General features: G+C 43.5%; 1 protein-coding gene across 6 annotated transcripts in view; it reads left to right on the forward strand.

Moving 5' to 3' along the window:
* Positions 1–6,445: 6,445 nt before the first annotated feature.
* Positions 6,446–27,272, forward strand: part of ST3GAL3 (ST3 beta-galactoside alpha-2,3-sialyltransferase 3) — a 109,452-nt gene continuing 88,625 nt past the window's right edge. For 2 of the 6 annotated variants that reach the window (XM_053468807.1, XM_053468811.1), the window contains exons 1-2: positions 18,527–18,819; positions 25,947–26,091. In XM_053468807.1, coding sequence (XP_053324782.1) covers positions 25,977–26,091 — 115 coding nt within the window. In that variant the 5' untranslated portion in view covers positions 18,527–18,819; positions 25,947–25,976. Of the gene's footprint in view, positions 6,517–18,526; positions 18,820–25,946; positions 26,092–27,272 lie in introns of those variants that run through there. The other 4 variants (XM_053468810.1, XM_053468812.1, XM_053468813.1 and 1 more) reach the window with 4 other exon arrangements.

Raw genomic sequence — 27,272 nt, forward strand, 5'->3', positions numbered from 1 at the left:
CGGGGTTTGTAGTCTGTTCCTGAATTGTCTGCGTTCCTCTAATGCTCATAAGATGAGACGCTTCTCTGGTAGCGAACCAGGGACCCGTTTATTCAGATTTGCTCCTTCAATTTGTCCAAGTTGCAGTTTCATGGCAGTGGCTTCGCTTTACATTATGAGCGCCAGCTCCAAGAACAGCTTGGATCGCTTTGTAGAAGGCATTTAAATCCGGTGAGATTCTGCACTTTAGTAAATGATCTGTGCTGTGTCAGCTCAGCCATTCTTGAAGTTATAAGCCAGTAACGGCTCTACATCATGCATAGTGAAGCCACGACTCGCCTGCAAACTCCAGGGGTTAATTCTCTAAAGGGATACTTGTGGGTTCAACTTCGTTGCTTTGCTATAAAGGGCCAACACTGTTGGGTTTCTCCAGCAAGAAGCCACCCTGCACAATGTATAACTCAATGGATGAGACTGGCTTGAATACGGTAACCATTATTCAGGGCCAGCCAAATTGTTCATGCTGCAGATGCTTGCTGAGATTGGCTCTTCGTGCTGTGTAGCCAAGGAGTTGAATTCGCAACCCTTTTCGTGGATAGATCCCAATGTGAAAAGCTAGCTGGACCTGGATTCAGTTAAACGTACATTGTAGATGCCCCCTGGGCTGAATAGGTGGCATTAACAGATCGCTCACACTTTCAGTGAGTACAGTATGTGACTCTGAACTAATTACAAGGACGGCTTTACAGTAACAATTTATTTCTGCATAGTCATTTAAAAGTGTTACATCTATCCTTAAAGGTACAGTCTGATCCCAAAAAATGCATTTGTGTGTTTGAAGCATGCTGGCGTCCATTAAGCATGAGCTCTGATGCATTTTACGACGTGCAAATAGGGGCCGGCGTTCTTTAGTTATTGAAGTTATTAAATCAGACTGCTGACCTCAAGCTGCCTTCGCTGCAAGCAGGAAGAGTAATCAGCTCCACCGACTGAGCTAGCCGGGCGCTCTAATCAGATAGCCTACTCTCTAGCACTCTAATTGAGGCCAGTGGATGCTGAGTATCGGTGTCCGCTGTGGATGTATGCCTGTGGGTTTTGCAGGCTCTCCTCGTGTCAATTTGTCTCTAGTTTATCCATCGTTTGATAGAACTTAGTAAAGCTCTACAGCGATTCAAATAGAAGATTAAAAGAGAAGCCCCCTTTCTCGAATGGATTTCTCGGGACAGTACAAGATGAGAATTTGCCTTCCCTGATGACTTTGATTACTTTGACTGCAAAGCACCAAGGATTATTTAAATAGAGGACTCTGGAGGAACATTCTGTTGGTTACTGGGCTGAGCGCTCCAATTGCTTTTTGTACATAACAGACAACGTACATATAAACTACCAACTTTTGACTTCATAGGTAGCACTTAAGAAGTTTGTGTAGAGATGTGTATGTATATAAATACATATACAAAGTATTGGGACACCTGACCATTACACCAACAGGGGCTTTGATGACATCACATTATAATACATAGACATTAATATGTAGTCGGTCCCCTCTTTGCAGCTATAACGACTTCCACTCTTCTGGGAAGGATTTTCACCAGGTTTTGGAGAGTTCCTGTGGGAATTTGTGGCCATTCAGTAGAGAGTCTGTGAGGTCAGGCAACATTGGATGAGACGCCCGGCAAATAATCTCCGTTGCAGTTCATCCCAAAGGTGTTCGCTGAGGTCGAGGCTCTGTGCAGCCGGTCAATTCTTCCACACCAGACTCATACGCCATGTCTTTATGGACCTCACATAAGCCTAATTATTCTTCACTGAAAAGTAAATCATTTTAATGATTGATAACATTCTGATGCATCTCCAGTTGAAGGAGAAGACAATGCACCAGCCGCGTCTCCATGGATGAAGTAACTGCATTAGCCATGTATCAAATAATACTAGAAATAACATGGCAAAGTATAATATATTTCTTGAGCAAACACACCACAAAAAAAATTGGCCCCATACCTAGAAATGTTAGGTTCCTTCCCAGGAATGCTGTCCTCGGGCCAACACGTTCCTCTCCCATGCAGATTCCAAATCTGACATTGTGTTTGATCAAAGTGTCTTGTGTGACGGGGAGAAAACACATGACCAGCATGTGAATGTTCGCACCCGGAATGTGTGTGTGAGAGAATGCTTTGAATAGAATATAACGTTACCTCTCAATGAACACAGCTGTTCTGGTTACTCTCGCAGCTGCTGGATATGAAGCGGAATGTCTGCATTCATGTAACGGAGAATAATTCCGACAATTATACTCTTCCACCAGACACCCAGCATCGGGTTTGCCGAATTAATGGTCTGAATGGAAAGATAGCCGAGCCGACCAACAGAATAATGTATAGATCAATACATCAAAACACACGAATGTAATAAGACATCATACCTGCCAATATCCCAAATTTAAGGCAATACGCATTTCAATATTTTTTTAAGGAGGAATTAAGGAGCCACAATATTAGGATAAATCTGTGTTACGCATGAATAGCCCTCAGCTACTGATCTGCGAAGGACGTATGAAGAGCCCGAGGTATTGTGCTTTCTTCGTCCCAACGCCATTGTGGCCCCAGCTCATGGATGGTATTATAGATATTGAGTAGGCTAGCCAAGTGTGGAAAAGAAAAAGGGTGCAAAAGAGGAGTCCGTGTACTAATGGTGAACGTACCGGCCCGGCTGATGCGAGGGGTTAGTGTAAATCGCAACCCAAACACACGCAGCAAGCGACTGGGTAGACCTCATCTGGGGGCTCCATTGATATCTCAGGCTTCTAATTTGCTACTGGTCTTTAAAGCCAGAAGACCAAACTATACCTGTCTCACAGTTACTCATGTGATCTCAGCCAAAAGGTGAAGACCTCTCGCAGCCCAGACTCCGATAGAGTCTGATAGTATGGTGCTGAGCTCTGTAGTAACCTGAAGATACAGGGGGTGACAACAACAACAACCTCCTACTAATGTATCAGAAAAATATATATCCCCGTAAATAGGGAAGTGAATAGTGAGTTCAGTTAGGGCCAAAGTGACTCGAACCTCACAATTTATACAATTACCCCGCACAAGCAGCCTCTACCCCGGGGGGGCTGAAGCTTTCTGCCATTTGAGCACAAATTGGTAAATCATGCGTCCGATCTCTGTTGTAACATTAAGAGTAACGTGACAGCCGTGGAGGGCGGCATTGTGAGGATCACCAGGGTCTTAATAAGATGCTTTGTCAATACAATCCTTTGTATCCCTGGAGCTGGCGGGAATTTAAAAGTGCCTCCCCAGAGCCAGGATTAAGGACCAAAGACAAGGGCATACATAGGCCTGACCTCTCTGCAGGCTGCGGCTTCATGGGATTTCAACCAATACTCCAAAAACTAGTGCATTAAAACCCTTCGGCGGTGTGTCATGTGCCTTAAAAGCCCCAGGGGTGTCTCTGCCCCATGACATGATGTGACTATCAGGGAACAGAATGGGTTCATAGCTTGTCGTAGGATAGACAACCCTTGCATTATAGTGCATTAAATAAATCATCCAGGTACCCCAGATGGGGCCACATTCTATCATGGAATTATTTTTTATTTCTTTTAATTTTATTTATTTCTTTCATTCTTTCGTTCTTTCTTTTCAGGGCTAACCATTAATAATCCAAAGTGAAGTTGAAGTACTGATACTATAAAACAAAATAAATTTAAAAAGTTTTTTCTTGCAACTGTAATGGTCTGGCCTGTCTATATTTCCACCCAGATATTCCCTCTTTAATGTCACCAGAACTGGGAATTTTCTGGACTATCTTCAGTGTCCACATGGACAGTGCGGTGGGGCACAATCACTGCCTGACCCAGTTCTCCCCTTCCCACCTCTTGAAAGTCTACCTGGGGTTAGTCTTGCCCCTTATCATGACCATGTCCACCACTCCTCTTATAAGGAGCGCGAGAAGAGTCCTTTAACATTTTCAGATGCTCCTAGGTGGACACAATAATAACCAATAATGGTTAAATATTTCTTTTCTAAGTGTTTGCTGATTTGAATGTTCTTGGATGAGAGGTAATCCAGAAGTGGAACTGGCTCACATATATCTATTGTGAGATTTTGGTAAACCTTATGATGGCAAGAAAGCGGTGTCTGTTTCTTGTGCCTGCTGCTGCCTTTTGAGTGTTTGGGTGAGTGTTTGGGTGAGTGTTTAGGTGAGTGTTGGGTGAGTGTGTGTGTGAACAGAAGAAACCCTCATAAGAAGCCTTAAAGAAGTGGCTCCAAGGAAGCCTGTAACGTCTTTATGGAGTCCCCAGTTTAGAGCCACCTGAGCGTTCATTGCTGTGGTGTTTTTGGTTATAGAACCTTCTCCTCTTTGATTTTCTGACCTGGCCTGGCATATGGCTTGCCAGCGATGGTGACACTTCTTGAGAGGCTCATCAAGGACAGCCGCATCTCAACTCGTCCTATGGTACATTCCTGCATGGGAGCATTTTCAGTTAAGATCCATCCAGGCTAGAAAGCCACGTGCAATCACCCATCACACCACCGTCAAACCTTTTTTCACACATAACACATGTTAAGAGGCACAGCAGTCTCTCACAACTAACAGACAGAAGAGCTGTGTGCAATGGTCTACCATCCACTCTACTGGCTCTTTGCCATCCTACTGGGAAAACACAACTTTACAGCTACATTCCCCATGAGAGGCTTAACAGAGCACAATAGGCCTTCCCCACCTCAGAAGCTCAGCCATAAGGCCATGATGGAGAGCTCAGGCCAGCAGCAAAGACCAGCACTTTCAAGCATCTCTTGAGCTTCTTCAGTGAGAAGTAATTGCCGCCACAGATGCTCAGTTCTGACCTTTGCAGGCCATGTTAGAAGAGCCTGTAAGGCATCCATTGCTGTGCAAGAGAACATGGAGGTCCATATCTGGACTCCCCTTTACAGTTGGAGTGAGCCTCAAGAGATCCTGCAAGGTGAAAAATACAATACAAAACAAGTTTGAGATGCTCCTAGAACCCATTGACGAGGCTCATAAAGACCAAAAATGTACATCCGTGGTTGTTGGTTCCCTCATGCAGGGGAAATTTGCCTCACATTTTGGTTCTGGACAGTCCTTGTAGGTGGGATCAGACTGATATGTTGATGGAGAATTGCCCCCTATAATGGCACAAGAGAACTAAAACTCGAGATGCTCCCAAGAACAGATACACCATAGGTCACTTTATAACATGGCTGCCTGTTCTTGGTGCACGTCTATAATACCTGCCACAATCTAGGCCTGTAACGGCGCTTTTTGTTTTTGCGTTAGTATTGTAGTAGCTTGATTGAAGTCACAGGGCTACGTCTTGAAAATGCTCTGGTGGAACTGGATCCCAGAAGACTCGGCTTTTTGTTGGAGAGATGGGTTGACCATTTGGCTTCCACGTCCCTTAAAAGACTTCAGCTGTTTGGAGCTCTCTCTTAGTTATACCACGGAGGAATGAAAGGAGCTACATACACTTTGACCCCAAAAGGATTGTGGACCTGGTGGGTCTCTGTGGCTTTCGCTTCACTTGCTCTTGCTTGAACCACATTTCATTGCTTTTTGGTCCTTTTAGGCTATCAAGAGAGTATCTGTGAGAGGGGGAAGCTTGAATATCTGGCCTTCAGGTGATTGTGGTGGGAGGGCTGCTTTGGTCTTTTCACTGGGGAGAGTAGGAAGGGGCCACATTTTCTAGGGATGTAGTCATCCTTTACAGCCTTTACATGGTGTCATCACCTTTGCTCTTCTTTATTCGCTCATGTCGTAGCACAATATCTTGGGCCAGAATGTGAGTAAACATACTGGACCGCGTTAGAGTCAGGTTCTAGGGCTTTGCGCTGGTCTCATCTTTCTCCTTAGAAGCGAAATCCTCCGCGCAGTCCTGGCCAAGCTTCCCTTCGCTTCAGAGTTTGGTCTTGTCAGTGGGCTGCGGCTTTCTCCTCTGTGATTCTAAAGAAAAAAAACGCTTTCGACAATTATAAATTCTTACTATTTTTATTAAAATTAAAAGTCTATTAGAAAAAAAAAATGTGTTTTTAAAGATGAAGCCCTCATTCATTCGCTTTCACTTTTTTTTGCTCTTTGTAGTAAAAGAAGCGTGATTGTTCTGGTTTGTTAATGCCTGCCTCGGTGTCCCTCTTTGACCGCTTGGGAAGTAAGACGTGGTGAGGAGGGAGCAGTGGGTAGGAGGTGTGTGAATGGTGTGGGAGGGAGCAGTCAGTAAGAGAGAGAGACTTTCCTTCCATCCGCAGTAGCTAAAGACGAGAGATGGATTAATGAGTGTGTGTCAGCTGCTTGGCTCTCTTTCAATGCAGCCTTTCAGTGCTTAAAGTTCTGTGTCTTAGCCTGCGGCTTCCAGACTTCTATCCAAACCCAGGTAGCCACCTCATTACACCATGGTTCAGACCGGTTTACCCCTCAAAGGGTATTAAGGACTGCGATGCCTGGGCAGAGGGGTACAACACCTACGCCTTGAATACAGAGGACCTGCTACTTACTGATGGAGCTTGTGGCCAAAAGGTAAGAGAGAGCTGTAGCAGTTTCTTAATGGACTCCAATTCCCATCATCCCTCCAGACTGCACTCGCCGAGTACACAATCTTTAAAGCGCTTCTTGAAAATAAGTTGGGCAATCGAAGTGATACATCTAAAATTCTTCGTATTATTATTGAAAGTGTTGTAGCCACCTGAGTGTAAAGAAATTGATTAATGAAGTTATATTGAATGAAAAGAAACGTCTCGGCTGCAGTAAAGCAGGACTTGGCTTCTATTTGATAGTGATGGATGCTATGAGGTGTAACGCCTTTTAGTGTCTTTAGTAAGGAAGATGGATGTAGCCGTATTGGTGTGCCAGAAGATGGTGTCTTTAACTGAAGTTGATGCCTTTTTTTTTTTGGGCCAGTGCTTTTGAGACCTTGGATGTCTCTTCTTCAGATGGAGGCATAAATAGAATCATTCCATCCAAAGATGTATCAATTCTTGTTCAATCTAAAGTTGTGGGTCATGGATGGGGAGCTCTCTTTGCAGTCCGGTGTCCGGTCCTTGCGCTCCTTAATGCTCGGCCAACATGGTGTCCACCAACTGCTGAGGTTTTGTTTAATATCTATACGATTGCAGCAGCTGCCAAGGACACGGGGAACCCTGATTCCAACTGGGGTCCCACTCGTTAGTCTTGGAGCTGGAACGTTCCTTGGTGGAGTATTAAGCTGTTGGCGCCCGTCGCATATGGGTAGGAAGAACCTAGCGCTCAAAGCATGGAGGCAGGGAAGGACTATGATGGTGGGAGAAGAGGTCCTGATATGAAATGAAGGGGAGCAGAGATGGCTGGGGGCAAGGGACCCTCTAGAGGTATAACAAGCAGATGGCTTTGTTTTGTAGATTGTAAGCTCTTAGGGGCAAAGTTCCATTATATTTCGTTACATTGTGTGTTAGATTGTGATGTATACTTTAACGACAATTATGGAGTGCCATCATTTTACAAAAGAAAAGAAATATCGAGTTGTGAGAATTGCAAACAAAATCATAGAATGTTTAAAATGTACCAGACAATAGCTGCCAGCTGTCTCATTTGTACTGCAGTCATGTGTGACCAATGCAAACAAAACCCCGGCTCTAGAATTCTGGATGTCTGCAGAGGGCCCCTTGACGGCTGTCACCGGCTGAAATGGACACGATTACCCTGCAACATTTAATGCATAAAGTGTGTAACAGGTTTGGAATAGGTTTGGAAAATTCACGTATTCATTTATTTCATGAAGGAGAAGGAACGTCTGGCTCGGGTCAGTACTCTGATAAGGGCCCGCGCTGCAGCTTTAAAGGTTTCGGGCCAGAAGGGGTGTTGTATTTGGGGTTACCCCCTACTCACAGTGTCACAGAGGCTGCCTGGTTTACCTGCGTCCCTGACACTCATCCTGAGCAATGCTTTGGATGTGTTACAGTAACTAGATCGTCATTATCTGCCGGGAACTTTGCCAGACAATCACCAAAGTCCTAATTAGAAGCAGAATCTGCCGGCAGATCGGCCCCATTCGGCCCCGTCTAGTCGCCCGTTTCTTCTGCTGTAAAGACGCAAACCTTAATCAGTCGTTGGTCTTATCTTAGATTCAGGAGCCGTATCCCTATCCGGTGCATGTCACTGTATTACCCTCTACCACTTCTGCTGGGAGGCTGTTCCACTTATCTACCCTCCATCTCAGTAAAGTAAAACTTCCTTACATTCCATCCAAGCCTCAGACCCTCTAGTGTTAGATTCCGGTCTCTTGTAACTTTTCTCCTCCTCTGAAATAAACTTCCCTCCTGTCCTTTGTTTAATCCCTTTATGTATTACGTCGCGGGACGTAAACCGGCTCAGATAAATCAGATTACGAGAGGAATCCTCCTGCCTCTAAATTCTCAGCCACGTGTGGAAAGGGCCACAGAAATAATAATAATATTAATAATTAATAATAATAACCAAATCTGATCAAATTATTTAACTGCCCATCATATAATCTCCGTTATAATGATAGCTTTTATTTTTTCTGGTAATGGGCCGGCAGCTTTAAAGCTTTTTTTTTTTTTTAGAGGTTTTTTTATGCAGGTTAAGTTCGTCTGGGTGACAAATTCAGTAAAATGTCTTCAAAAAAGGGGTTGAATGATTCTTTAGCAGAGAATATAAAAAAACGACAGTTTGTACCAAAATCTGCATTGACAGATCAGTCTGACCCAACCACAAGGGCAACTCAGAAACAACATGCGGGGCTAAAACCACATGAAAGTATACATTTTATATCTATATCACAATATTTAACTTCTAATTAACTTTTTTAATTTATTTTTTGTTTTGTTTTATTTTATTTTTTTATTCATTCATTTATTTATTTATTTATTTATTTTTTTCCATGGACTTTTTCAGTGGGATTTGATTAGCGTCTCTCTAGCCACAAAAGATTCTGGACTCTTCTCACTTAGGGTGAGCCCCAAGGCAGGATCAGTGATAGATTGTCGATCCGGTGAGAAATTAGATTTTGTCGTCAAGTCCCCTTTTTTGCCTTCTGGATCAACAGTGAGGTTAAACCTGATGGACTTGTGACTTTTTTCAACCTTAAATACTATGTTACTATATTACTATGTTATGTTAGTTGTCTCCAACTCAAGGTTGGAATTGAAGACAACTCAGCTATTCACCACATGGACATGTCTGGGGTATCAACCATAATTTGGGACATCTGAGTGTTCCAAAGTGTGCTAAACTTCTGTTATTATTGGGGGGATATCACAGAGAGTGTCAGGACACGGACGCATTTCATGGCGGTGACGATGACAGACAGCAGGGGACAAAGCAAGCGTCTCCTGCAGAGCTGCGTTCTAGAGCTGCATTCTAGAGCTGTCATCGACTCTCAGAGCTCTAGACTTCCTTACCCAAAAGCAAGAAATTGTATGTAATATATCTTATTCTATCAGATCTAAAGAGGATCGTAACATCATTTATTGATTTTTTTGGTTTAATTAGTAATAAAACTTTTTAATTGATGACCGATCCGCTTTGTGTGCCATCGCAGTTAAGATACAAACTATTCTTACATGATTGGGTAATTCCCCGTACGTTATCTGCCCCCACAGACCTGATCGGTGGGAAAAATACAAATCCTCCAGGGTATCTTTGCCAATCTGCCGTATCACTGCTTGTCACAGAAAGGCATAACATGGCACTAAAAAAGTTAAAGAGCCAAATTATCAACTTTTAAAGAGACAGTGACCCTTTTTCTTCCTCATCAGGAAGATCAGTGAACTAAATCTAGGAGAATATCTCTCGTTATACATAAAATTAACCTTATAAAATTCACTTACAAAACAAATGATGTTTCTTAAATGTGATTCCCCAGGGGGCCAGAAGGATAAAGACCAAGAATTTGAACCCCGTATCAGGGTCGTGAATCCCCGTCATGGAATAATCACATGATAAGAAGATGATCAGAAGGCAGACACTGCCGATTCCTCGAGTCCTGGTAGATTCTGGTCAAACAATAGCTTTCCTCTGTCTGCTCCACATCCTATCCACGCGACTATTAATAACGCTACAAGCACTGTTATTACTACCTTAAATGGGTCTTTGATGTCACTTCTGTGCCAGGAAACATGTATAGGAGTCATGATGATAGAAAAGTAGAATTTTCAGGCAGATCGGCCCAATTCGGCCCCTGTCTAGTCGCCCGTTTCTCCTGCCGTAAAGAACCTTAATCAGTCGTTGGTCTCGTCTTAGATTCAGGAGCCGTATCCCTATCCCGTGCATGTTTAATACCCTCCCTGTTTAAGCCTCTACCACTTCTTCTGGGAGGCTGTTCCATTTATCTACCACCCTCTTAGTGTAGCAAAACTTCCTTCTATTAGATCCAAGACTCCGACCCTCTAGTTTTAGACTATAAAACATTTACACACTTAAAAAACAACAACAACCCAGCAATAAAACATATAACAGCGACAAATTAACCCGTTTGATCCCAAAAAAAAAGCCCCAACACTACATCTACACTAAATTATACACCACTAGACTATGATTTTAAAAGATTCCTAGCCAATCATCTACTTTGACTTTAATCCCCATCTGTATTTTACATAATGGAATGAGTCTACGTCGGTTAAGAATAGTATATTAAGGGGTTAAAAGTACAGATTATTATTTATTCTTATAATTTATTATTTATATATTGCCAGCATATTCCACGGCGCTGTACAATGGTAAACAGGACGTAACAAACAGTGCAACACAATTTGGATTTACTGAAAAAGAGGAGAGCAGGGCCCTGTGCAAAAGAGCTCACAATCTAGAATCTGGTTATACCGGCCACACGTAGTATGTCAGGGATGGCTCAGGAGCCCCCTTTCCAGATGGAGCGTCTCCTCCTGTCAGAGGAACCCCCCCACTCCGCTCCATTTCCATTGTTTTAGCTGAAAGGGAGGACAGCTGGGAACATCCTCCAGAGGCATACAAAAGGCAAACAGAAGCCCCCCATCTGCCGCCCTTTGGAGCGGAGACCCTCAATGTCTGCACTAACCTCTTTCATTTATCCAGAAGCGATTGAGGAGGCCACGACCAAAGCCATCATTATTTCACCCCACTGCAGGTCACCCCTCCATTTAAATCCTGATGCTTTCATGGCAGCCTTTCTCAATTAAATCCCCCGTTCTATTACTTAAAGAGACAACGGCAGCCATTTTCCCCCCGGGATCAGTAAAGGCAAACTGCTTGCTTTATCGCTCTCATTTCCCAGCAACGTCGTCACTGTTTTGCTGAATAACACTGCCTGCGAGTTACCTGACATCTGTGCATGCGCACGCTGCTTTATTCCACCCCAGCCATGCCTCTAAAACAAAACTCTTTGGCCATTTGAAATGTATCTACGTAACAAAATTATTGACAGGGAGCTTGAAAATGGAACAGCCTCCCAGCATAAGTGGTAGTGGCTAATACAGTGAGGGAATGTGAATATGCATGGGATCAAAACAAAATGTAAAAAACAGAAAAAAATAGCATAAAACAAACAGAAAATATTTTTTTTACACTATAATATTCTGCTTGAAAGAACATTTAAATGCAAATTTTTTAAGAAAAGCATTCCTTTAACAAACAAAACACATTCTGTATTACTAAGAAGGAGCGTTTGCTCGCAAATACCACATAAAAATCCTTGAAAATAGAGCTTTGCTAGAAAACACTGAGAAACCTGAGGCAGTGTAAAAGCTTCAGTCACAGCTCTCTCCGGCAGCGCCGTGAAGCGCAGGTCAAGGATTTCATTTCACCCTCTCGTTGTTTTGGTGAGTCACAGTGAGCAAATTCTACTGTATTTCATCTCAAACACATCCAATGAGGACTTCCGCAGCAATCCTGGCATCTAAGAGTTAATAAAAAATGTTTAACTTATTTTAAATACAATAGTAAGCTGCGGACTTTGTGTCCTCAGTGTCCGTATCTGCATGTCCCCGCCTTTAAAGTGTGATGGAAGCCTGGGATTGGTTTTAGCCAACAGCCAATCATTTTGCTGATTAAGCTGATTGTATAAGGAATTATGGGGGATTCATTCTTTAAAGGAGGAACTGCCATGTCTGAAACTCTACATAGCATAATAAAAAGGCACTCCAGAACTTTAAATTATCATTATCATATGGGAGGGATTTTTCCCATATAGGATATACTCACCCTCAGTCGGCTCCAGTGCTGGTTTGGTGGGTGTTGTCGGGTCTAACGAGTCTAATAAAGTGCATTGATTTCAAACAAGGTTGTCAATACACAAAAAAGGTTTCAGGCAAAATCACTGCTGATTGACAGCCGCTTAATTCCGCACCCAACGGTGTCTCCTACGTTTGAACCTATGCAGCCACGACACACGACACGACATTCTTATGGCTTGGGAAAGATGCCAACTGGGCTCCGCTGATGAGGCACTTAAAGGTCCAAATGTGGGTCTTGGCTTGTTGGGTCCTTGGTCCAAAGGAAATTTTGGTTCTGGACCCGCCTTGTGACAGCACCAGACTGATGGGTTTTTCTCTATAATACGTGAGAGTCGGGATGCACTTAAGTGTTTGCATATTGTTTCACCCTTTGTGGATTCCTTAGGAGCCCACCTCAAGAGAAAAGGGGACGCCGGGTATGGACCACCTTGCTCTTTTGCACCAATAGGTTTACTAGGTAGAACACTTGCTTTGCTCTGGATTGGCCTGATATCTTGATAGAGATCTTTCTTCTATGATGCTAACAAGAGCCAAAACTTGAATTACTCCTGAGCGAGTAAGTGTCCATCCTAATCTTAAACCTTTTTTCATAGTATTTGAGAAGGAGCTCTTTTAAGAGATCATTGGGTGGTGTAAAATGATGGATCACGGAGGATGTGTTCTGTTGCAGCACTGGAGATGCAGCTTCTCCCTATGGCAATTTTGTATCCTTTGTCAGGGTTAAAAATGCATATTAAATTACTTACATAGTATTTTTATATGCATTCTTTTTTTCATGAGGCATCCTGGGACACTGGGTGTCCATCTAACTCCACTTTTATTGCATTCCTTCTTTTCAGTAATAATTTTGTTGAAGACAAAAAAACACGTTGTTTGTGCTGGTAGGTATTGTTACATTGCTAACGACCTTGAAAGCATATATATCTTTTTCCTGCCATTGAATAAGACCGCATGAAGACAAATGTGTGATTATTAATTTCCATAACAACGTCTGTGGCAGGGCAGCCCGAGATACTTTTTAATCTTAGACAGTAGAGTTTCCCTTAACTAGAAATTGTTAATGAGAGTGAAAACAACCTCCATGTATTAAAATTTATGCAAAAGGAATGCAAATAAGATTAAATTAAAAATGTAAACAAGTTGAACAAGGGTGTTTAATGTCTCACAGTGTTGGTCTTCATGGTCTATCTCCTCAAAAGGAACCCATTCCCTTCACAAGGCCAGTTGGGGTGCTGGATCTTCTAGGCCCCTCTGGGCAAAAAGCTAGCCCTACGCTGGACACCAAAAATATTAAGTTTTGCCACTGAGGCAATGTTAGTGCAAAAAACGTAAAAATTGTTCCTATTTTCAAATATATGTCTACCCAAAATAAGACTGCTAACAGGCGGCATGGACGCCAATTTGTCTGAGAAAAGAGAAATGCTACTTTCCGCAATTGTATTTGCATATGTATAGATCAAAAGGGATCGTGCTGACACTTAAACTGTTTGCCAGTGATTTTTTCAACTTTTTTATGAGTCATAATTCCTCTTTCGCGCACTTAGAGAAACGTGCAAAACAATCTCAAAATATTTGGCCCTCGCTAGTGTTTGGTATCCAGGCTCTTCTATTGTTTCCTGCCAGAAAAAGAAATATTGGAATTTCTGAACAGGTGGACTTTGGCAGCTAATGATACGGATAATCTCCAACACAGTGTTCCCTCAACCCACCCAACAAATATTTTATTTACAAGCGCGGTGCCCTGGGGAGAAGTGCAGAGCGTGTATGCTCAAAACACGGCAGCTACCATGACAATAGGGTCACCATATGTCCATATTGCTCTAGCTTGTATTTTATCTCAGTATTGCCCTCTGAAACTCACTTAAATCTAAACATTAAGTATTACAAACAAGAAAAGCATTAAAGCAATCGAAAAGAACAAGCAGCTATTTAATTGACTGCCCTTTAACATGCTCCCACTTCAGAAAACCTCTAAACTTATTTAACTTACTTGCCCACTTGAGACTGCTAGCTGTGTATGATGTAACAGGCAAACTAAGCTCAGGATACCAACCACATACATTGCGCGCAGCTGCATTGTGTAGAATTTACTCAGAGATTTCTATACCGGGCAGAAGCCTAGCATGTTTATGCATACCTGATGAGGTTTCCATTAAACATGGATGTCTCATGTGTCCAGGTAAAGTGAGGCTCTATTCTAGTGATTGATCAGCAACCTCTCCAAGAGTTTATTTATATATATAGTTATAAAAAAAAAAAAAGGAAAATCTAATCACTGCCTTTAAGTGATAACGCCGTGGAAGAGGCAGCCTAATACGGCTGCTTGCTGTGCTGTTTAGAAAAGGTAAGCATGCTGCCAGCTCATCTATTATGAGCTCAGATTGCCATCTTGCAGGAAAAAAGTCTGATCCCTCCTAACAGGCAGGTGCCAGTACTTGTGCTATCAAAAGCATCCTCCCTACACTGTAACAACACAACCCCATTAAAAAATACACAAAAATATAAATCCATTGATGAGCCACAAAAATATAAATCCAGGCTCCGTAACTATATGGTACACACTTACCCCCTCCAGACACCAGCATGCTGCACTGACACAGCTGTCTTTTGTGTCCCCCCCCCCCCCGGCCAACATAGAAAAGGTCTTCGCATTGCGTAGAGCAGCAGAAACTGTTTAAGCACAGGCCAAAGAGCTCAATAATGAAACGTCATGTTGTCTCTGTAAGTCAATTTGTTATGTTACATACTACTTCTTATGTCCTGTCCACCCGTTGTACAGCGCTACAGGAAATTTGATGGCGCTATATAAAACAATAAATAATAATAATAATAGACTTAGATTAAAGGCAAAGTTTTGTAATTAGTGTGCAAAATGTAAAAATACCAAGTTAAACACTGGAGCTCAACTTCAACTCGGAAAGACCTGGCGTAGAAGACAGGCACTGGTTAGTCATATGTTTGGGTCGCCTTGAGGAGATGCGCTAGCGCTATAACTGCTCTGGGGATTGACTTTGTGAACAATTCGTTGATCTATATGTGCGAAGCGCCAATGAGGGGTGCACGGTACTGTATATTCTCCGACGATGTGGCTGTATTGTTACAATGCTTACTTTTTACATAAGAAAAACGAATAAAAACGATCAACAATAAATACTGGGGCTCAAGTTAATGTGATGTCAGAGACTGAGTTCAATCTGTTCAAGACCAGTATGGCAGAAGACTTAAATCCGAGTTAGAGGATAATCTGGAGCAAACATACCAGTAAAAAGCAAATATGTGGTACAAGTGCCCCTAAGGATATTTAAACAATATTAGGCTTATCAACTTGTGAGAGACGGAACCTATCGGAAAACATTGCTAGTGCTGGAAAGTGGCAATGATTCAGAATGTGACAGCTTAACGGAGGAATACAGTGATCTATTCAAAGGGCTTGGCTGTCTACCAGGTGAAGACACCATCGGGATAGACAAAACAGTAGCGCCAGTAGTAAATCTCTGCAGGAAAGTACTGTTTACATCGTGATGAGAGACTGGAAAGCCTGGAGTGATTTCAAAAGTAGATGAACCAACTGGATGGGTGAAATCTTTGGTAATCTGGTAATGGTGATTACCCTGGATCCTTGTGATGGAAATAAAGCAATAGAAATTACCATTTGGCATTGCATCTGCCCCAGAAGTGTATCACAAAACCATTCACATGCTATATAAACACACTGAAGGTATGGACGCATCCATGGATGACATCATCATGTGGGGAACTTCTAAATGAGAACATGATTCTCGACTCAAACAAGTTGTAGAAGCTACCGGACAAGCAAGTAAACAAAGTTTGTTGGAGACATCATCAGTAACGAAGGGGCCAGAACCGATCCCATTAAAATATCTGCAACTGAAAATATGTCGAGGCCACAAAATAAAAGGAATGCGCAGAGGTTTATGGGCATGGTCAACTACATGGGAAAGTTTATTCCCAACCTGAGAAAATAACTCCTCTGAGATGACTGCTTGAAAAGAAAAATGCATGGGGTTCTATGACCCAACTAAACCTGTTAAGATATCATCTGATACCTTACAATCAGGACTGGGAGCAGTTCTTCTACAAGAACATGATAGCAACTGGCAACCAGTAGCACATGCTTCCCACTCCATGACCGGTACTGAGACAAGATACACTCAGATAGAGAAAGAACTTCTCGGTATCAGGTGTGCATGTAAGAGATTGCATCAACTTGTTTCAGGACAATTAGTAAATGTTGAAACAATGTTGATCACAAACCACTGATAGCATGGTTCACAAAGTATCTTGTCCTCTTAGAATTCAGAGAATGATGAACAAATCCCAATGAAAAGGTAGCTGAAGAAATACAAACTTATAAAGATATGATTAACCCAGTTATGCCTATCGCTTGATGCGAAGATGCAGCTGATCCATCAAGAGACAGAAAAGATGATGCTCAAGTTGAAAAAAAAACAAGCTTTTCTAACTGGATGCCCCGACATCAAACAGAATTGCATAATTGAAGTCCAAGACTTCTGGAACTGAAGAGCTGAATTGGCTGTGGTCGATGGGATTATCTTCATAGGGAACGAGGTTTGCGATTCCAAACCGTCTCAGAAAGCTCATGCTGGAGAAGATCCATGAAGGTCAATTGGGCGTTGAAAAAAATGCAGCAAAAGTACAAGAGAAGTAATGTTATGGCCAAGAATGAACCAAGAAGTCCTCCTGTTCTACGTGTTTGGAGTACCAGGTTAGCTATGCAGGAGAAGAATTGCATCCACATCCAGTTCCCGAGACGCGAAATCAAAAGGTTGCTCTGTTTATGTGTAACAACGAAGATTTTGTCATCATCACTGATTACTATTCCTTCTATCCAGAGTTATTAGAATGAGAATCTGATCTGCTGCATGAAGTTAGTATATTCTAGACGCAGAGTACTCCACAAAGTATTTACTGACATACGTTATGAAGAATTACTTGCAATGGCGATACGTGTCTGTGCTGTTGTTTAGAGCTGTAATGATATGAGTACAATGAGTATTGACATGAGTGTGATGATTATGTGGCTCTATTGCTTTAAGAAGCTGAGCATGCTCAGTACCGTCTTCGTACTCGGCGTGTTACGCGACTGAACAGGTCTAGTCTAGCTGTTCTTGGAGGTCTGCGGTGTAACTACAAGTAAAGCTGAATATATAAGGATCTGTATGTTTGCCCTAATGATGAGAAGCTGAACCCATAAAGCACAACACTGGCCTCCATCATACATCCCGACTTCTACCCCCGGCAAGCACAGGGGGGCCGAGCTTGTGCCGCTCAATCTGGCAGCGTTACTGCGCATGCGCACAATTCTGCACGTCTTGAGGAGCTCTAGCGTAACAGGAGTAGAGCTCGTTGGAAGGCGACATACCCGGGAACTCCTGGTTTCACCCAGAGACTCTGAGTGAAGCGTCACTTCTCTCGGGGTAGCCAGAGCCAGAAAGTTCCCAGGACAGTGGGATACAGTATCAAAATCAGGACTGTCCGACACAGAGTAGGCCAGTTGGGAGGCATGCTACATTATTGTACACAGCACTGGGTTTTATGCTCAAGGGATAAAAGGCAGCTCGGGAAATGATTCGGCTCTGCGGCAACCATTTAAAATCACCGTCACCGTGATAAGTATTCGGCGGTAATCATGGCGGGGTGTAATGCCTGGTTTTCTTTCTGTTATTAAAGCCCTGGGGTTCGGCGTGGTAGGTGCCACGAGGGGAACCGGACCCCAAGATTCATCTTCGGAAACCGCACTCTCCGAAAGGTATACAAAATCCCTTCCTCCGGTTCCCGGTCTAATGGACTGCAGGAGGGCCGGATATTCTTCCAAGGAGAGGGGGCACCGGAGCCGTCTAAGGAAGGGGGCACCGAAAAGGGTACCAAACCCCCCTCCAAAAAAAGCGTGGCCGTTTTCAGTGTGTGGTAAGTCAGTGAGTTGAATAATGGTCACACTGCACAGCGCTAAACCAACGCTGCTTCCCGCTTCTACACTGCGCAGGGCTGGGTATGGAACTGATTTTTAAACCCCAAGGGGTATCACTGAGGCTCAGTCTTGTTTATTGCCCCCGGTGCAGGGTATCATTAGAGCGGGTGCCAAAGCACATCCGGCGGTAACTCAGGAGTTAACGGGGCTGGAAATTCACGGGATTACAGAGTCCCCCCTTCTCTCCAGATCGGAGACCCTGATTGGACCAGCCCAGCCTGCAGCCCTCTGTCATTGGTGGTCTCTCGTGTTCTCTGGTTGGTAGACTCTTTATTCCCAGGCCGTAGCTCGTGATTTGTGTACCCTGTTCCTGTCCTTTGCGCTGATTCGTCGATCTGTGTGGTGGTCGCACAGGCGCTCCGCTATTGGTTTCCTGGGCTGGTACCCGCTGTGCCGATTGGCTGATCTCATACTCGCGGTCACCTTTGCTCAGCCTTCCTGCTGCCCTCCGCCAAGGGCCGGTGACAAGCGGCAGTCCCCTCTCCCCTGAGCATGGCGGCGCCCCAGGGGCAGCGCAACGCTTGGCAGAAGAGCTCACAACGTGGCGTGGAGGCCTCCCCGGGAGCCGGCGGCCGCCAACGGCACTGACGAGGCCCAGCCAGACAGGTAGCACCGGGGGAGGGAGGAGCTTGGGGGATAACGGTCTGGGGCAGAAGGGGTACCTGAGTACCACACGGGGCGCAAACGAATGCAGAGTACTATGCTCTGGCGCTCAGTGGGTTAAACTAAGCTAAGGCATCAGATCGATGTATAGAAATGTACCATCCCCATAACCTCCGAGCCACTCAATGGGTTAAATGTATGAACCGAGACATGATGACATTAGTAGCTGTCCCATCCAATGTATTTAAATACACTCAACTCTCTGGCACTCAGTGGGTTAAACCTATTAACCAAGACATCATGCCATTAGAAGCCAGTTTATGTAAATGTATTAATCCTGGCATTTAATTAGATAATTTAATTAGCCAACCTATCAGGCCATTAGTAGCCATCACATCCATTATCTAACTAGCATTAATTTCAGCGCCTTGCCGTACTAGCCATGCATTCATAACATTAGTAGTCTGTGCATATAAAGAAAAGACCATCACTATATCTGGCACTCAGTGGGTTAATCTTATTAGCCAGGTCATCAGGCTATTTCTAGCCATTGCATTCAATGTATGTACAGAAAGTATACTATCGGTGTAACCTTCCTGGCCATTAGCAGGAAAACCTTATACTAGCCATATATTCCGAGAACTTCTAGCCTTCCGGTCCAAAAAATATATAAATGTACCTATTAGCCTCCATTGGTAGCCATCCTATTCCGGTGCAAATAAATAAACTATCCCTCTACATGTCTCTGGCATTTTATGGGTTAAACCCATCAGCCATCGCATCCAACGTAAGTATATCTGACACATGAAATATAATATTAGCGACCATCAAAGTTGATGTACATGCAGTTCATGTGTTTGGCCCTCTGGCACTCAGTAGGATAACATTATATCAGCCACAGAATCCAATCATTCGAGTCGTTGCAGCCGTATAACCTCTCTGGCGCTCGGTGGGTTAATATTAATACCTAGACTATTAGTAGCCATCACATTATATATATATATATATATATCCTGCTTGTCTCACGCACAGTTGGTTAGTCTTTTTATTTTATACAAAAGGCCAATAGGAGCCATGACTGTCCCTGTACGTAGCTGGCACTCGTGGGTTAACCATATTAGCCAGCGTGATAAGCCGTTATCAGCCGTCACATACGCTGTTTGTAAATTTATACATTGGGGCAAATTACTGGTAATTTTGTGGGCTCTCCATAAAAAAAATGTGTGCTTAAATGCTAGAATCGCAGTGTACAACGCTACAGAATATGATGGCGCTATGTAAACCAACAGATAGAATCCCCTGTCTCTACAGCACTTTGACCTTCAGTAACCTTTCAGTCATCCTTTCCACCGCAAGCCTGCATGTACCCACAGAATAACTACCCCCATGCCTCTCCGGCCGCAGGGCTAATGGCTTCGTATGGAACGCCCACTATCCACCTGGCCTCCCTGGGACCAAGCCTGGTCTCCGGCCATCAGCCGCCTCCTTCATTACTACGCTCCACATCGTTCCATGAGTAGCAGGAGCCCCTCTTCCTCTGTTTGCTTAGAACGGGTCGTAAAATCCGCTTTCTGACACTAAAAGGTTTAATGTTACCGGCCGGGGAGGGGGGGTCCTTCACAGTGGGCATTATTGTGACTATATGACCGTACTGGCATCGGCAATCCTTGAATTCCACTGCACGGGTAGAGTAACGGTTTAAATGCTTTATGCCGCAGACCCCTGGCACAGAGAGGGTTAATGTTGTCAGACCAATTATTAGGACTATTTTCTTATCATTAACATCTCTCACTTTTAAATGCCTGTTCCTGCCCGTTACTTTGTTTCTTGTTAATCCTGACGCTTTGTTTCATTTCCCGGCCCTTGGCATCTGTTTGGCGCAAGAGGTTCTGCAAAAGCACGGTTGCCTACGTTTGTTACAGTTTCAGATCTATTAATAGGCCACTTAAATGCATTAAATGATTCATTACTATGGTTACTAGCCACAAATAAATGAATTCTGTAATGTTAAACGCTGTTTAAAAACGTGAATTTTTTTATTTTTTTTTTAATGTCGTGCGAAAGTGAAATCTCTCAGCTGCTGCAGAACCCCTTACAATGCAACATTGTCCTTTGCGTTTTAAAATCCCCCTCCCCCATAAAGGAACACAGATTATGGTTTTGCGTGTTGACCACGTGCCACTTTCTCCTGCTGCACTTATGTGGATACGTGACCTTCCCAGAGGTAGATCGGGATGTGGGGTTGATGAATATTTTATATATTTTATATATATATTATTGAACTGAACCCAACAGATTGGTTCCAAAGGGATGTCGTACGCAGTAATCAATGACAGGACGCAGAATTAACCTTTGCAGCGATTTCATTATCATGTCTTCAGATTAACACATCGTTGGTTGCTTGTTGCTTTCGGGCGAGCTTTCACCTGCTGTCCATTATCATTAACCACATGCCTGAAAACATGCTAAAGGACCGGCTCTTTAAATATTAGCTTTAAGTGGCCCGTCACAAAGACTCTATAGTCGTTTAAAGTGTTTATGGAAAAACAACACAGGAATGATACTCTCCTTTTGGTAAAAATTCTTCCAGGGGTTCCTCAATCCCCAATCGTAGCAACGACACCGAAGACCAGAGTTCCACGAGTTCAGTGGTTCAAGGAATTCAGGATTAGGCTAATCGTCTTAGCGGACACTCAGATGCATGTAGGAGAGGCGGTGGAAGGAGAAAAAAAAGATATTATATATATATATATTTATATTGCAACACTGTTTGTTACGGAACTAAAAATAGTTACATTTTATTTAAATACGATCACATTATATAATTGCACTGACAAGCTGCTAAGGGCTGATAAAACTTTGTTTAAATGATCAGCCGTTTTCTCATCGGATGTCAATGTGGAACCCGCACAATCCTCTATTCAGGAGGAAAGAAGGACTCCCAAAACACGTATGGAAGAGAGAGAGTTAACGGACCTCGGAAACCTGGAAAGATTCACCCTTACCCTACGCATTTTGCTCTCGATGGATCTTCCTTAGGGGGGTGATGGGCGAGTTTATGACACTATATATGAAAGCGTCCTCGAGAAAAAACGTGCAGCGAGAGCGGCTTGTAGACCGAATGTTTGTGCTAGATCTGTCCGATAGTTTTAAGCAGCTTTTGTCTCTTGTGACCCGTGCCTTGTTCCGGGGAAATGGCTGGGACAGGATATCCCCAGCGCGAGATAAGGCCATGCGTTAAGAACGGGTTAATTCGATCCAAAGTGGCTTATTTACTCATCTCTGGTTCAGGATTTGGAATGAACGCGTCTTTGTACGTTTTGTCCAGTTCTGCTGTTTTATTGTTCGCGTGACATTATGGAAGCTGACATGCGATTGTTTGCCCGTGTTCTCATAATTGGATTTATGACTTATATGACTGCTGACCAACAACAGATATGATTTGCTAGCTCTGAACATTTGATTAGAAACAAACTACACGGCTTCCTTTTTTCAGTTAACTCCTTTGTGGAAACTGTCTTGGCTTCTACTATTTCCTATAAAAAAAAAAAAAGGGCTGCCCAACTAAATGCCTTGTGCCCGACTCGTCACACCACGGCTTTTGTGTGGCCATAGATTTTCGGAGAACGTACGGGTAAAGTACAGATTTAGTGGCTGCATCTTGAGTGGTCAGAGGATTGGCATCGTGTAAAAAAGGTGATTCTGGTTCAAATTTTGAAGGTAGTCATATTAACGCAGCACAACAATGTGTTTATATGGTTTACTGCCATGAGGCTCAGTTAAGACGATAAGGGCGCTGTTTAGACAAAAGGGTCCTCATCCTGTGGCTTCGGGTCCACCTAGTGCCTGGCCTAGGACGTGGCATCTTCAGTGGTGTCACCAGGGTTGGTGTCATCCCCATGGACCTCCTCCCAGACCATATACACACAACCACATACACACTGTCATGCAAGCACATACATACACACCGTCACATGAATACGCATGGTCACGCATGCAGTCACATACACACGCAGTCAGTCACAGCTCAGCACGTTCTCCCTACTGATCCCCTCAGCAGGCCATAATTCGTTGGACGATTAGCCTTGTAATTGGCCCATCTAGTCTGAGACGGGGTGTCCATTGGCGTCACCAGAGGGCGGCAGCTTTGGGTGTCATCCCCACTGATGGTGTCGCTCGGACCCCTCTTGTAATGCCACCTTGTCTCAGACCAGATGGGCCAGTCACAAGGCTAATCGTCCAATGAACTATGGCCTACTGAGAGGGTCAGTAGGGAGAACTGTCCCTGGTAATGGGTTAAATACCGGTTGTGTTCGGATCCTTGTTTGGCGTTCTGTGCATGTGCGCGCTTGGGCTGTGATCGCAGCAGGGAGAACCGGGACCCTCACGCTTGGGACGGGTGCCAGAAAGCCTGTCATTTCCTTCCAATTTATTAGGCTTATGTGCCATGGCGGCGTGTGACTGCGGCCCTCAAGGGAGCATTTTCCGCCCCCTCTCCGCGCTTTAACCTGCTTATTCTCTGAATACAAATAAAGCGATATTCACATGAGGGGATCTCATGGAGTTATTAATCAAGCCGCTGTCGGGTTAGAAAGTGCTGTATGATAACAGAGGTTACACTGTCACGGCCGGGGGTTTTACTCACGAAAAGAGAGAATTTCACGTTAGCTGTAAAGTATGTAGTGGAGAAGTAAAGCTCCAGGCTAATGAGAGGGCTTAGTGTGGGTCCTTGGGGCAGAGGCTGGCTTATACCCCCTGGGGAGGTGCTGGGCATCTTTTTCTGCCCCAGGAGGTCTTCGTTTTTTTTTACCCACTGGGTCTGTGCTGAGTATCTTTTCTGCCCCAGGAGGTTGAAGTCTTGGAGAACCCAGGACCAGGCGGTATGTCGGGGTCATAAATGTCATTATTCAGAGACCAATAACAAGTCGGGGCCCAAAAGAAAACAAAAATCAATAGGGTGTCGGAGCCCAGATACCAGCCCAAAGCAACGCAGCTAGGGCAGAATACACGGACTCGGCCAGCAATGAGCTCTGCAAGGAAGCCAGTGAGTGAAAGAAGCTCGGATCCATGATGGTCTGCAGGTGGGAGGCGGATGATGAGCAACTCGGAGAAGAATACAGGAATTCAAAGAATTTCTGGCGGTAGGATTTGGTGCCACTTGCAGGAGGCGCTCAATGAATGGAGAAGCATCCTCCGCCGGCTCACCAACTACTCTCCCCCCTCACCATTTGTGAGTCAGTAACAAGATAATCCCAATACTGGTCTGCTAAAGTCTTGGATTAGTGAATTTTCCCTTTGTCCAGAAAGGAAGGTAAAAGAGAGAAACATATTTTAACCCCTTCACGACAAAGCCTGTACGTGTGCGAGCTCACAATGCATTATCATTGATGGGTTTTAGGACAACCCATTGTCCTTAAGGGGTTAAAATATGAAATATAATTTTCTTTTAATAAACATGCGTATGTTTTTTCAAAGAATTATGTGTTTAATTAATAAGCGTTGTTTGTAAATTTATTTTCTAAGCAGCGACGTACGCTACTGTTCAAAAGTTTGGGGTCACTAAGCTGTTTTCATGCAAAACGAGGACATTTCTGGCTGTAACATAATTGCAAAAGGGGTTTTCTGATTAGCCTTTTGGACTTAAACTTTTGGATCAGCAAACACAACGTGCCATTGGTACACAGGAGTGATGGGAGTGATAAAGGGCTTCTGTGCGCCTAGACTCCATTAAAAATCAGCCGTTACCAACTTCAATAGTCATTTACAACATTAACCCCGCCTGTGCTGGATTTCTGACCCATTTCATGTTATTTTAATGGACGCAATTGCCTTTTCTTTCAAAAACAAGGAAATTCTAAGTGACCCCAAACTTTTGAATGGCAGTGTAAGTGATAATCACTTTACCTATTAATTTCTGAGCAGTGCTATCTGTCGTTAAACAAGGTGCCTGCTCCCCCGGTCATATTATTGCTAGTATTTAGGTTGAAGTTTTCTTTTTTGCTCCAAACAGAACGGTGACAGAGAGGAAACAAGATAATAGTTTTTTTAATGTCCCTTAAAATTAAACTATTGTCTCAGTGAAGTGACTTAGTTCTTTAAAGTCTTTTTTAAAAAAAAATCATTTATTACTATTTATTTAATCGGTACGAACGACATCACACAAGCATTCGTTATCTATTGATCTGTTTGCATACGTTACTGAAAATCCGATTGAACCGTTCCGCGGGATATTTTCACACAACATAAAGTTGCCAGAAAATAATTACAATGTTGCCAAGTCAGAGGCTGGTTGTCTTGACAGATGACCGTAAGATTGAAAGTCCTTAAAGGGATATTATTGTTTAAAAAAATAAATAAATGATACTTCGGTTGCAGGATTACCGGTCGTATCCATGCTGTTTCCGAATACCGCCTCCGGCGTAGTATCTAACATTGGTTGCAGGGTTCTTTAAAGTCGGCTTCGGAGGATATGTACGTGATTCAGCCCCATGACTCCAGTCTGAGTAATAAAATAAAAATAACCCAGGTTCTCCTGCAAGAAAGGCTAAGTTGGTCTTGTAAAATGTATAGTTCAAACACCCCACACTTTGATCTATGCATTATGCCGGACCAGCTCGGCCGTCGCGCACAAGCTGGTCCCATACAATGTATAGTTAAATAGCTTAAACTGCACTGTTCTAGCGGATAAACTCAAAGCCACCAGCAGGAAATAGAAGACCACCATAAAATTTCCCAAAAGAACAATTTAATAGTCTTTTTTTGTTATTAGCATTAATTTTTATAGTGAAAACAAGTGCGGCAGCGCAGTACAACGAGGTTGCGGAGAAAAGCTAATGAGTCCCCATCACTGCCGCTATCTGTGATGCTGTTATCCTCAGAGCTTTCTGAGCTGTCAGAAGTTATTCGTTATTTTTTTTTTCTGCCAAGCAAGGGTTACAGGCTGGGATTAATACTCTATGGCTGTTGTAATACCAGGTGGAAGGTAGGCATGTCCTGCGTTCTATAAGGTTGGGCACGGAGGTGCTGGCCTCCAGAAGCGACGTCCTACTGTCACTGCTGAACCCTTTTTTGCTGAGTGCCTGCCCGGGACCGCATCTCCTGCTCACCGTGTCTGTGTTTTGGTCCCTCAGGTCATGTAGCAGAGCAGGTATGCTGTGAAGATGGGAATTCTGGTGTTCATGAGGAACCTGCTGCTTGCCCTCTGCCTCTTCCTGGTGCTGGGCTTTCTCTATTACTCCGCATGGAAGCTGCACCTCCTGCGCTGGGAAGACTCCCGTAAGTTCCATTTGCGTTCAGCTTCCAGCTACTTGTTCTTTTAGTTCACTTACTCTTGACTGTTTGGGCTATTAGTCTGTTTAGGTGACCGATGCGCCGTCTGTCTGCAACCCCAAAAAACAAAACTTGTTGCCAGAGGATTTGAATGAACTAGTATTATGTTGTATGTGTGTCTGTTAGCATGATATTTTGGCAAAGAATACATCTTGAATCAGATAATAATTAATAAAAGTCAGCATGGTTTTGTGAAAGACCGGTCAAAGCCACCTAATTCTGTGAAGAAGTCGGTAAAAATCGAGTCGAGGTAGATGAGATCTCTGTGGACCTTGAAAAGGCATTCGATACGGTTCCACACGAATTGTCAGAAATAGGCTTAGGGGCAAATGTTTGTACTTGGATGGGAAATTGGCTAAAAGATAGAATGATAAGAGTGGTTGTCAATGGAAAATTCTCAAACTGGACCAAGATATTAAGTGGAGTACCCCAGGGGTCTGTCCTGGGTTCTCTTCTTGAGAATTAATGATCCCCCAAATTGTATTTGTATTTGCTGATGACACAAAATGAGGCAGCTTAATACAGTATAACCTTGATGTTGCTTCTCTGAAGGATTTAGACAGAGTGGGGGGACTGGGCAGGCACGTGGGGGGACTGGGCAGGCACGTGGGGGGACTGGGCAGGCACGTGGGGGGACTGGGCAGGCACGTGGCAGATGAAGTTCAATACAGACAAATATAAAGCAATGCATTATAGGAAAACTAATATCTGCATCATATACTTAATATGGTATCTCCCTGGGGAAAAACTACGAAGGAGAAGAATTCAGGAATCATTGTAGACTTGGCAAAAGTGCACAATGTCAGTCACATTGTTTGCTTATAATTAGAAGGCTGGCATATGATGCAATATGTTTGCTACTGGCAATGACCACACTTTCACTGGAAATACATATCAATGCGACTTTTTATATATGGTTATTATTAACTGCCACAAGTGCGTGTACCATCTTGCCTTTTTATAAGTCAATGGTAAGACCTCACCTTGAGATCTGGGCACCGGTACTTAAAAGGAAGATCTTAGTTATAAAGATAAACTAAAAAAACGTGCAGTTATATACAACGCCTCAGGAGAGGATATTATGGCTGAATAGAGCAATCGGTAAGGAAATAAGATAGAAATAAATG

This window comes from Spea bombifrons, chromosome 6 (assembly GCF_027358695.1).
Source record: "Spea bombifrons isolate aSpeBom1 chromosome 6, aSpeBom1.2.pri, whole genome shotgun sequence".
In the NCBI taxonomy this organism is placed as follows: domain Eukaryota; kingdom Metazoa; phylum Chordata; class Amphibia; order Anura; family Pelobatidae; genus Spea; species Spea bombifrons.